This window comes from Xiphophorus hellerii, chromosome 10 (genome assembly GCF_003331165.1).
Source record: "Xiphophorus hellerii strain 12219 chromosome 10, Xiphophorus_hellerii-4.1, whole genome shotgun sequence".
Taxonomy (NCBI): domain Eukaryota; kingdom Metazoa; phylum Chordata; class Actinopteri; order Cyprinodontiformes; family Poeciliidae; genus Xiphophorus; species Xiphophorus hellerii.
Genome location: NC_045681.1, coordinates 6,165,087 through 6,177,015, shown reverse-complemented (window position 1 = coordinate 6,177,015; position 11,929 = coordinate 6,165,087). Strand labels below are relative to the sequence as shown.

Genomic DNA, 11,929 nt, shown 5'->3' with positions numbered 1-11,929 from the left:
AAGTGGATTAGGACCATCACATTGCTAGTACTATGTTTGTCATGTTTCAAGCCTAAAACCACTGCTGAGTCTGACCCATACAAAACACAAAGACCCATCTCAAAGTTGCCCTAAAAACATTTCGATGATGATTAAGACTTTAGGGAAAACATTCAACGTAATTTCTTATTTTAATTTGGAAAACAATAAAATGATTCCAAGAAGATATGCTTTTGTCTAGAAAAAATTGCCACTCACAAGATGGCCGACGAGCTGGCAAGTCGTTGCGGTGCCTAATAGATTCTCCGGTTTCATTTGGTTTGCTTCTAGTTCAATTTTAGAAAGTTTCTTTAAATAAAAATAGTGTTTAAAAATCACTAAAGAAATTCACGGAGCAGTTTTTATTTGTATCTGTAATATTTTTGATTTTTTAAACCGTCGCTGACGCAGCTGTGCTAATGCTAGCTTGTGTGTGAACACTAATCTTCCCCTGCCACATCAACTTTATTAGGAACTCTTTATATAAAAGAATAATACAGTCTTATAGCAGATTATCTTATATTAACAGATAGAGATAAACACCAAAAAGATGACACCACACTTCAAAACAACAACTTAGCATTTTCAAAGCCAGTGCTGCAAATGCTGGCACAGATTAGATTACATAAAATATCAAATAATTATCAGAATTATATTGAAAAGCATGAATTTTTATTATTCTAAACTGATACAAATGAGGTAAACAAGCCAAAGGTCTAAATAATATTTAAGATTTTATTTTAGAATAAAAATATAAAACAAAAAAGACCATTTAAAAAGCAGCATGTTGACTCAATACATTAAGGGAATGTGGTCACAATAGATAATTTAGCAGGTAAAATACCATCAGTTTCACTGCAAACATGTTTGTGTAAACAGCTCATTGTTACCAAAGGCAGGAATGAATCGACGTTTTATTCAATAAACGGGTCCAAGACTGCATATTTAGCCATTCGGAGTCAGAATTTACATTATTAGTGTTAAAACCACTTTCAAAAACCAAAATCGGAGCTTCAGAAGAGTTCTCAAAATCAGCAGCCCATTTTAGAGTTTAGCTCTAGCTTCTGACTGCCACTCGCTGAAACATTTCTCCATGGCCTTCCTGCTCGACCAGCTGCCAACGTTCACGGTAGGGATGATCTTCAGAGGCTGGAGCCACTGGACGAAACGCTTCAGCTCCAGGAAGCTGCTGTGTTCACTGTATGGGACTCCTGTCACAGAAATAGGAAAGTTTAACATCTTTTGTCTTCAGGGTTTCTTTTGATATCCATTCTTTGCTACCCCTTTGGTAAACAGAGGAGCAATTACATCTGAGGTAAAAATCTGACATGAAGCCAGATGTTGTGAAATATAACAATAAATAGAGTAGACGGCAAAATCTTGAGGCACAACATGCTTGAGTTATTTCACTGGAAAAATCAAATAAAAGGATCCATTTGTCCTCTAAAATAAGAAACTGCGACATTGCCTCTTGCTCATCTTGCCTTCAACCATCTTACAAGTTAACATGAGGTCTCCTCTGACAAGATGCAGCTGAAATGGAGCCCAGAGAAGAAGCAGAGAGGAGGAGGAAAATTAGCATCTGTCAGAGTGACAAAACCAGATGAAGTGGAAGGAGTGAAAAGCTAAAATTGGTGGCAAAAGCCTCCAGCTGGTGGTTGTAGGTTACATGGCAGATGGCTCTGATGTTGATGTTTCTATCCAGAACTTCAGAGATAAAACTGTAAGGAAAACTGGATTTATTTACTAATGAAAATCAAGTCACAACTAATATCACCGCTGGGGTTTCAAGCTAGATGGCACTCCAGCTGTGCTGAAAATGGAAGAAGATGTAGCCTGATTATGATGAAGTCTCGTTTGGTTTTATCCTCCATAGAGGGCGTTGTAGGCCAAGTCATAGCAATTCAGTCACATTCTCATTTTTGTTTGAATACAGCACGTTTTCTGTCAGAATTTGGAGCATGAAGAATAGTCTGATGTTTTACCCTGCTCTCTGAATTAAAACAAACAGTTCCATAACATCTAAACCTGAATCTGTTCGGTTAAGTATTTCTACTGACCGTAAATGGAGATGTTGCCGCTGATCTGTGGCTGGATGTCTTCCACCGACTCCACCTGCTCGCTGAAGGTCCAGCCGGTGGGCTTGAAGGCTACCAGTCGATCATACTGTGCTGAAAAGCGTGCCAGGTGATCCTGCAGCTTCTGCAGAGATGGTGACATAAAAAAAAAAGTGCATTAGAATGCCTTAAAATTTATGTTTAAGGCTGAGGATGCAGCATTATTGCAAACATCAGCTCTGCCTTATAGCAGACACTTTAAAACCCAACCCGACATTAGTCGGCTTTTCTGCAACCAGTCATGTGAAAACTCCAGGACTGCAAATTTAAATCTCACTAGAGACAATGTTTTGCAGAAATATTGGTAATTTTGCTCATCACAACCTCTAACATGAAGGTTAATGTTTCCTACGGCGACCATGGAAATCAATAGGATATAAAAACCAAGCCCTGCTGCACCCACTTTGAAGGAGAGCTGCATCATGGGAAGCACGTGAACCTGGGCTGCCTTCCAGTCGGTGGTTATCCGCTCCTTGATTTGCCGAGACTCCAGGCAGCACATGGTGTTGTATTTGTCTCTGGAGAGACACACTTTTGACCCCAAGACCTCTGCCAGCGCTGCAAATAAATCACAACATTAGCCGTGTAAGCACCAGTTTTTACCTCACACTGTCTTTGCAGAAACACACTGCAAAAGGAACGTGGAGTGGGCGTTGCAAAAGTATTCATACCTCTTGAACATTCACGTTATACGACCAGAAACTTTAGTATTTTAATGGTCGCCTGCTCTTTTAACTGCTACATATGCAAAGAATGAACTGAGTTGTGTCTTACTTTTTTCAATGCTCAGAGAAAGAATAAGATATTGTTCTTCATGATGCCTTTAACTGTGATCGTTACAAACCAGCTGCAATTTTGTTATGGGTTAAATTCAACACACATTCAAGGATATCCGCGTAAAAAGAGGCTGAATGCAAAAGCATGCCACACTTTTTAGATTTCCATCCATCCATCCATTTTCTAACACCCTAGTGGGGTCAGGAGGTGCTGGTGCCCATCTCCAGCTAACGTTCCGGGCGAGAGGCGGGGTTCACCTGTACAGGTCGCCAGTCTGTCGCAGGGCAGATTTCCTTCCTCATAATTATTATGCAGCTTTTTGTGTTCGTCACATAAAATCCTAATGAAACAGCAGTGGTTGTAACTTTGCAAAATGTTTCTCCCCAAGTTACTGTCGTGTGTTATGAACGTGTAAAATACAAATGGGTAATTTTTAACGCTCACACTATTCTAGAGCTGAAACAATTAATCCAATTATGATTAGTCAATTGTTGAAATAATTGTCAATTAATTTAGTAACCGATTAATCATTAACTGGAGTTTACAGACAAAAAAGAAATGCAATTAAACAGTAATTTAGCAAAAGCTGTACAAATACAAACATTTGTATTTATTACATATATACACACACACACACATATACTGTATATAAAAAACAAGTTATCTTAAAAAGCTAAATCCATTACAAAACTAATGCATTTTCTGCAATAAAATTTTCTCTTGTATAAAAGTGGAAATATTTTTTTATCTTTTAATGCATTTCTAATATAGTATATAAAACTAGGCTTAAGTGATTGAACAAAAAACATCAACAGAATGTAAATTTTTTTAAATCCAATCAATTGATCGAATATTTGATAACTAACATAACTGTCATCACATTGCGTTATATAATCATTTACTATGGTAATAAAAGAGGTATAGTTCAATAAAAAGACTTTTTACTCATCATGCAGAGCTTTCTGACACACTTTTGATTTAAGAAAATATTCAAGTGAATTTTTATAAAAAACAGCTGCAGCCTATTTTCTGTATGTCAGTAGAGGACAGCACATATTCATTACTTTCTTCAAACAGACAATTCCCGAAATCCCGTGTCTCTGCACTCGAGTTTCAATATAGATTTAATAACAGGTGACATTTTAGCGGGATGAAAGCGAAACAAGGCTGTGGAAAAAATAAAAAATAAATGTTTGGTTTAGATATGGTCATACTGACAGCAAGACGTTTATTAATTTAAGAGTAAAATTTAAAGTAATAGTCTAATTTATATTCAGGTGTTAGTTCATTCATCCTTCTTTAGGTTTATGGTCGTATTGAACTGCATTTGAGATATAGGTCATATAAATTCTTAAAGAAGATCCCAAACCACATACCTAAGAAGACCTTTTCTTTCCCCACAGAGTACGAGCCACACACCACGAGTGTTCGCGGGTGCAGAGTCACCAACTCAAAGGCCCTGCTGGCTGCAAAGCTGATGACTTCCTGCTGCCTGGGAAACGTGTACTCAGGGCTGCAGTAGCTACAACGACAAGCAGCCATTAAAACCTCCTCAAAGTAACCGAAAAGCACAGAGTATGTTCAGATACTGACGTTGTGTCCAGGTAGAGAGTCTGAACCCGGCAGCTGAGCAACTCGGGGTATGTTTCCATGGAGGGGTCGGCCCTGAAGTCACCGGTATGGAGAACCGTCTGTCCATCGGGCAAGAAGAACAGCAGCATTGCAGCTCCTGGACAACTGAAGGAACAAGGATGGAAAGCTCAATGTTAAGTAGTTTGAAATTGATTTTACGTAAAGTTCAATGAGTTCACCACTGTTCACAGAAAACACAACGTTTGGACGGATGAATAGACTACAAACCAGATGGATGAAGGGAGGAATGGATGGACAGAAAGATGGAAGGATGGACAGATGGATTTGTGTCATAAGAAGAAACTAATATTTGGAAAATGTGGATTGATCACAATTGTCGTCACTGGAATTTTAAAGACTAGTAAATATTTTTCTGATCGTGTTTTGTTCACTTTTCTCCGTTGTAAAATTAAAGTATTTTCAAGCTGAGTTTTCAAACTTTTCCAGCACCACACTTTGGAGATAATACAAATGAACTAGTCTAAACTGGACTTTTTTTTTTTTAACTGTTTGTTCACTGTGTTATATCCAAGAAAGTTGAGTGGAAGGAAAAAGTATGCCTGTTCAAGAGTTTTGGTCTATATATAACTGCTCCATGCCCTGAAGTTAAATTCACAATATCATCATCAATTACTGTTATTAATGTAAAACGTTAAGTTTTTAAATGCCTCACCAAGTACTAATTTAAATTTTTTTTTAAATTGCACAATTTCAATAAAGTTGTTTAACATATAAAATATAAACCAATGTTTATCTTCTTTACGCAGATCAATAAGTCATTGAGAAATTAGGAATAAATATTCAAAACATTGAAACCATCTCATTTCTTAATACAATATAAAACAAAAAAACCCAACTAGTTTTCTGGTATTTAATAAAGAGAAATAATTTTGATAGTTCCAACTTTCCTAAAGCAAGAACATTTTAATGTAATTTAACATCAAACAGTGAGAAAAAAAATGGTGCATCTATTTATTAGAATTATTTATTAAAATACCTGGTTTAAAAATAACTTTTCCATATTTATGCTTTTTAAAATCATACGTTAGATTGCACTTTATTACAAAAATGAAGGACTTGAAACAGAAATCAAGCGCTTTCCAAACCTTGAAAACACCTCATTGAAAGTCAAGCATTTTCCAGGGTTTCAAGCTCCCGTATGAACCCTGTCTCAGTCCTAACCCTTGAGCAAGGTAGTGGGTTCTCCCCATTGACTCACTGGTTGGCGTCCAGGAGGACAACCCTGACTCCCTCCACGGTGACCTCGGCGTTCATGGGCAGGATGTGGACGAACTGCTCCGCCACCCGAAGCTTGCTCTTCACCAGGTTCCCCGTGATCTGACAGGAAGAGACAGGAAGCAGTCAAACTGGTGGGTTACCTTAGCAACCAATAATGTGGTCTTGTTCTGGCCAAAACTAAAATTATTGATAAAATAACAACCAATTAACCACTGTATTTTATGAAAGGACTCAGATTAGGAGGTACACATACATTTTGCATTCAAGATAAAACGCCTTCACCTGGTTCAAATTCACAAAAGGAAAGCTATTATTGCATTTTTAAACAACTTCATAAACGATAACATGACATTTTAGTTTTTTTTAGTTAAAAAAAGAATTTCAGTATTTATGTTCCTCTTAATGTATTTTGAATACTGTATAGAAAAAATTTAATTTATTACCGGTAAATGAAAAATCAGCAAATGGGGCAATTTTTTTGATCCAATTAATCAGGTAAAATCGATACAAAAATAATGAAATTGTTATTTGCGGTACCACTGACTTTAATATGGGCTTTCATTAAATATTACATGACAGAGCAAATAATTAGTTTTTTTTGTTATTATGCTTCAAAACATGATTTTAGGTTTCACAGCAGGACAATAAATTAAATTTGCATTCAGCAATATTTATTTCACACGTGAACTGTCATAAAATAGTCAGAGGTCCAGAAAAATTTAATTTCCAGCACATTGTGCGTTTTTTCTGCACAACTAAAGAGACCAAAAAACAGAATTACAGGTTTTTAAAATGTAATTGAATTCATTAACAGTTTTCATTGCTGCAACCACAAGCAGAATTTTTTCATTACTGAGTGACTGAAGACAGAGAGTGGATCAAGGTTTAATGCATTTACAAAACAGACCATTTTATAACTTTTAAATTTTTACTGAGAAAATTGAGAAGCATTTAGCAAGTGAATTGTATTTTCTGCCCAAATAAGTGAAGATGAATCAAAATCTTGACAAAAACGACAAGTTATTTTAACCGTATTTTGTTCCGGGAGAGAGTTAAAGCCTTGTGCAGACGAATATCTAACAGCTTGAAATGAGTGACGCAACATCATGACTCGCCACAGATAAATTTAACCACTGGAAAAAAATCTTGGCATCAGACGAGGTAAACAGGAGGGGCTACTGTGCGTGCCGCAGCTGGACTTACTCTGTTACAGTAGATTGGAAACGTGGAGGTTCTGGTCAGGCCTCCGTAATGGTCCGAGTGGAAATGTGTCAGGAAGTACGAGGTTATGCCCTCAATCTCGCCATAACGGAACGCATCGACAACAAACTTTGTACCTGAAAACATTTTAGGGAAATCTCACGTCACAGACCACAGAATTTTGAATTTTTTTCCCCCTCAATCGGGACATTATATACAGTTACATTAGATTATCCCTAAAAAGTTTATTTCCATAATTCAATTCAAAACTTGTAGCTTCATTACGCAGACAGCATTACATAGCTCAGGAAAAATTTAAGAGACCACTTAAAATGATCAGTTTCTCTTATTTTTCTCTTTATAGGTTTATGTTTGAGTAAAATGAACATTGTTCTTTTATTCTATAAACTACTGACAGCATGTCTGAAATTACAAGCAAAAATTTAGTATTTATTTGCAGGAAATGAGAAATTGTCAAAATAACGAAAAAGATGCAGAGCTTTCTGACCTCAAATAATGCAAAGAAAACAAGTTCATATTGATTTAGAAACAACAACACTAATGTTTTAACCCAGGGAGAGTTCAGGAATCAATACTTGGTGGAATAACCAGGAGGTTTTCAATGGGGTTCAGAGCAGTGGGCTCTTAATTTATTCCATAGCTGGATATACTGGTATATAATGAAGCATTGATTCAGGGCATGGAGCAGTTATACATAAACCAAAATTCAAATGGGCTTTGCATCACAATTCCCCAACTTTTTCCTTCCACTCAACTTTCTACTGACACAGCACTGTGAACCAACAGCTTCAAAAATAAAAAAATAATCAAGTTTTATCCATTTTATTAATTGGAAATATGTTTCACCTCTGGTGTAGACCACTAAAATAATACATTTATTTGATTAGCCCTTTACAATAACCAGTAAAAGTGCTTTAAAGTGAGTGAGATAAGAAAATATATAAAACAAGAAATAGCTGAATAAAGTAAAAAGATAAGAATGTAACACTGAGGTCTTATCTTTTATCATTAAAAGTTTTTTTTTGGTTTTACATAATTTAATAATCTGAAAAGCTGAATTTTAAGTCAGTATCAACTGCAAGCCACAATAATCAAAAATACCTTCAAGATACATTTAAAATATATCTATATTGTCATTTTTAACTGAAATAAATCATTTAATTATATTCTAACTTTGTTTGCTTACTGACCTGGAATCTTCTTATAAAACGGACAACGGGGCAGCTGCACTTCTCCGTCAGCATTTATTCTGTTCCAGCTTCGTCTCCATCCTCTGTTCCCACCTCTACCTGCGTCACTTTGAGCGCCAACCGAGTCATTTCCGATCGCCGCTGCCTGCGCTACCTCCGTCTCCGGGTCAGCTTTTCTTTTCCTTTGTTTGTGCCGTCCCAGGTTCTTACCAGACGCTGGAACAGACGACGCGTCCAGGTTGTTTTGTAAACTTTCAGTTTCTGTATCCTTGAGCGGTTTGAGACCAAAAAACACCCCGATGTCAGTCTGCTTCAGTCCAGAACCCTGGACTGCCTTGGTTTGGCCTTTCTGAGGCAGCATGTTTTGATAATTTGACCCAAACGAATCCTGTGATGAAGATACCTGAGCAGAATTAAGTTTCTGACTGCTGTGAACCTCTAAGCAAATAGTTTCTCTTAGTCGCTCTAAAACGACACTCTGTGGAGACTGAATGCTGCTGCCGCTGATTTCCCTCCTAGATACACAAGGAGCTTCTGCAGCCTGCTGATTAGAAGGTACTAATGAAGAAACTGGATCCAGCTGAGATGAGGAGGAAGAAGAGGGATCATCAAAAGTTGCACCTTCATCACAGTTCTTGTCTATGAATTCAGCCAGGATTTCATCTTCACTTGAGAAGCTGTCGTTGAACAGAATCACTGAGTGTTCATTACCAGAGCTTTCATTAAGGAAAAGAGACTTTCTGCAGTTGATTTCAGACTCTGCAGGGAGCTCAGACAGCGGAGAGTAGGAGATTCCATCGTCATCATCATCATCATCTTTGAGCGATGTCTGCTTCTCTGTTGAAACTTCACAAGCTTGATCTGAAAGAATCTCCTTGACAGGAGTGGGTGAAATCTCACAAACTGACTTCTGAGCTTTATTATTATTCCCCAACCAGCCTTTCTTTTTCTTAAAGTCATCAGGCCCAGGAGAACGCAGCAACAAAAGGCCATTTCTAGGTTTTGTCGGAGGGGTTGGAGTGTGATTCAGACTGGAAAAGGAAGAAGGAAAGGAAGTCGTCCCCTGAGAGCGATCTAATGGAAAGCCGAGCGCCTCATTGTTCTGAATTTCTTGGAGATTTGCTTCTCCGCTGGTCTCTGTTTGCCAGGACAGACTGGGGGCCGCGGCGTGGCCATTTGCACGGGTTTCAGCGAGAAGCGTGTGGTTGAACTTCTTGTAATGGTTTGGAATGGTGGAGGAGCACTGGAGGCCATCTGGACATTCTGGAAAGAGGAAACAAATCAATCAGACTTGGGTAACTTTTTTCATCACGATTTTGTGATTGTGGTTAAATTACATTCAATCTGGTGTTGTGCCATTAAATCAACAAGCTGAATATCTCACTTCTTCCATCCCACACAACAAATCTGAGCTAGGGATACATGATATTATCGGCATGGTATCGGCCGATATTATCTGCAAAATTTAATATCGGAGATCGGCCATTCAGTCAAAATAACTCACTGATATAAAAGGCGTTGTTTTTATATGACTTTACATATGCCTGCAGCACAGCACAATGTCAAATTTGCACTTCTTGAGTGTTGTCATTGTCTTAGAGAGAGCAAATGTCGAATAAATTTGACATTTAACAAAAGTGTTACATCATTTTCAGCTTCCTTTTTAGCATTTGCATTTGGTACCAGGCTAAACTGACAGAGTTGCAGTATTTTAACTCCGTAGTAGAGAAAACCATACAGTTTCAGTAAGTAGTTATAGGAAAGAAATGTTGGTATCGGTTATCGGCCAAATGAGTTTTAGTATATCAGCATATTGGATATCGACCAAATATCTAATATTGTGCATCCCTAATCTGAACTGACACTGAAAGGAAACCAGACCCACCACTATTTTCCTTTGTTATCGGGTAGGACACTGTTATCAATAAATGATGTTTAAAGAAAAACAATCATTTAAGGCTCTTTTTCTATATGGTGTAAATAATTTTGTTTTTTTTAAGTTTCAATCAAAAATCACCTTTTTTTAATTGAATACTTTAAATAATTTCTCAAACTTTTCAGAAACACAATTTCTTAATGTGACTTGATGACAAATTTATTTAAATAGGCTTAAAGGGAAAGCTGAGAAATGTAATGTCCCAATAGGCGTCCAGTTGATTGCATCGAGTCATTGACTTTGCAGCATTCTCTCATCCTGAGCAAGCACTTAAGTGTTTGATAAGAGACAATAAAGGAGCTCAGAAGGGCAAACACAATAAATCACAGAGGCCAAAGTCATCTGTCCAACACAATTACATCAGGTGGGGAATAAAAACTAATTATCAGGCAAGATTTTGTTTGTTTTAAGGACCACTGGAGGTTTTCCAAGGTTACTCTGCAACACACAAAATTGCATCTAACTAGAGCATCCGATTACATTTCCTTACAATAACAACTTTCCAAAGAAATAATAAAATGATGTTGAAATACAAGATTTCCCCCAGAAAACCTGTAAAGCCTGGTGGTTGGGCGCTAGGGCAGTTATCCATCCAACGACCCGCTGTGTTTTTGAGTTAAAAATGTTTAAAGTTGACAGGAAATTTGAAAATATTACTTGATAATTACGTGGTATTAACAGATTGGAAGATTAATACCTGAAGAACAACTATAAAATTTTAAAAATGCAAACATAAAAAAAAAACTTAAATAAATAAGTAAAGCTAATTGCTTATTATAAGTCTGGCGGGCTGCCAGACTGGGGAAACCCTGAAATATTATATTGCAGCAGTAATTCCCCATTTGGAGATGAATAAATTAATTATACAATTACTATCTGACTACAGTCTTTATTTAGTGTCACATGTACAGTTTACTGCAAAAGCAAACTGTACATGAACCGTTTTTACTTTTTGTCACAACACAAACACTAACACGTTGTGAAGGGTGAAGTTTGTGGTTGTAAAGTGGCAAAATGTGAAGAAGCTAAATTAATTTTGCAGGACGCAGGAACTACATGGTGGACGTTTACCTTTGCATTTGTCCCTGGGGTTGTCGAGGCATTCAGCAACATGCCATCTCTGAGACTGTACAACCAGAATGTGGAAAGGCATCTGACAGATGGGACAGAAGTCTTCAGACATCTGCCTCTCGGTTGCATTGCTGTCACTTTGGATTACCTCTGTAGCATAACACTTGACGGATAATTCATTTGATAATAAAAGTTTGCTTTCAACTGCCTCCCCAGCAGCAGAGGAGTCTCCACTTTCATTTGTTTTGGTTTTTGTACTCTTCTCTTTTGACCTGAGAGAGGGAGAGCTGTCCTTCTTTGACGTTTTCCTGGCAGTACATCTTCTCTTGGAAACGCACGGCGATTTATTGCTCTTTCTCGTCTTCTCCAGGGATTTATATTCCCAAATGTCATTTTCGGAGTCATCCTTCTGTGACATTTGGAGCAGCAGCGAACTTAGCTTAGCAAGAGTCTCCTCAAAACAGAGGTTATTACACAAGAACTAATAACGTTTGGTAACATTCCTCTTCAGAAGCAAAAGTGACACCAAACAAACCTGTATGTATCGGATATTTCCCGTGTAGACATTTCACTAACCGAATAGCTCATTTTATAAAATATAAAAAAATATTTTCATATATTTTGTTCATGTTCTGCTGTATGGAACTGCTAGCTACCCTTACCTTACCGCCACAATACAACGATGAACTAAGTAAACATAGTACGACATAAAGAGCCACACTTTCAAA

The 11,929-nt window shown here is 37.3% G+C and overlaps 1 protein-coding gene across 1 annotated transcript; it reads right to left on the bottom strand.

Annotated features, from left to right (window-relative positions):
- Positions 1-520: 520 nt before the first annotated feature.
- Positions 521-11,896, bottom strand: dclre1a (DNA cross-link repair 1A (PSO2 homolog, S. cerevisiae)). The gene is made up of 9 exons (XM_032573553.1): positions 11,202-11,896; positions 8,195-9,457; positions 6,987-7,120; positions 5,764-5,882; positions 4,506-4,649; positions 4,289-4,434; positions 2,539-2,693; positions 2,079-2,220; positions 521-1,229 (listed from the first exon to the last, which is right to left on the bottom strand). The coding sequence occupies exons 1-9, from the start codon at positions 11,617-11,619 to the stop codon at positions 1,063-1,065; spliced, it is 2,688 nt and encodes an 895-aa protein (XP_032429444.1). The 5' UTR covers positions 11,620-11,896; the 3' UTR covers positions 521-1,062.
- Positions 11,897-11,929: the final 33 nt, after the last annotated feature.

What these genes read in the sequence shown, in the direction of transcription:
- dclre1a (XM_032573553.1), bottom strand. Translation starts at nt 11,619, where the DNA reads ATGTCACAGAAGGATGACTCCGAAAATGACATTTGGGAATATAAATCC. An exon ending in TTCCAATCTACTGTAACAGA is followed by an intron (nt 5,883 to 6,986) that starts GTAAGTCCAGCT and finishes TCTTCCTGTCAG; the next exon opens with ATCACGGGGAACCTGGTGAA. An exon ending in GTCCTCCTGGACGCCAACCA is followed by an intron (nt 4,650 to 5,763) that starts GTGAGTCAATGG and finishes TTGTTCCTTCAG; the next exon opens with TTGTCCAGGAGCTGCAATGC.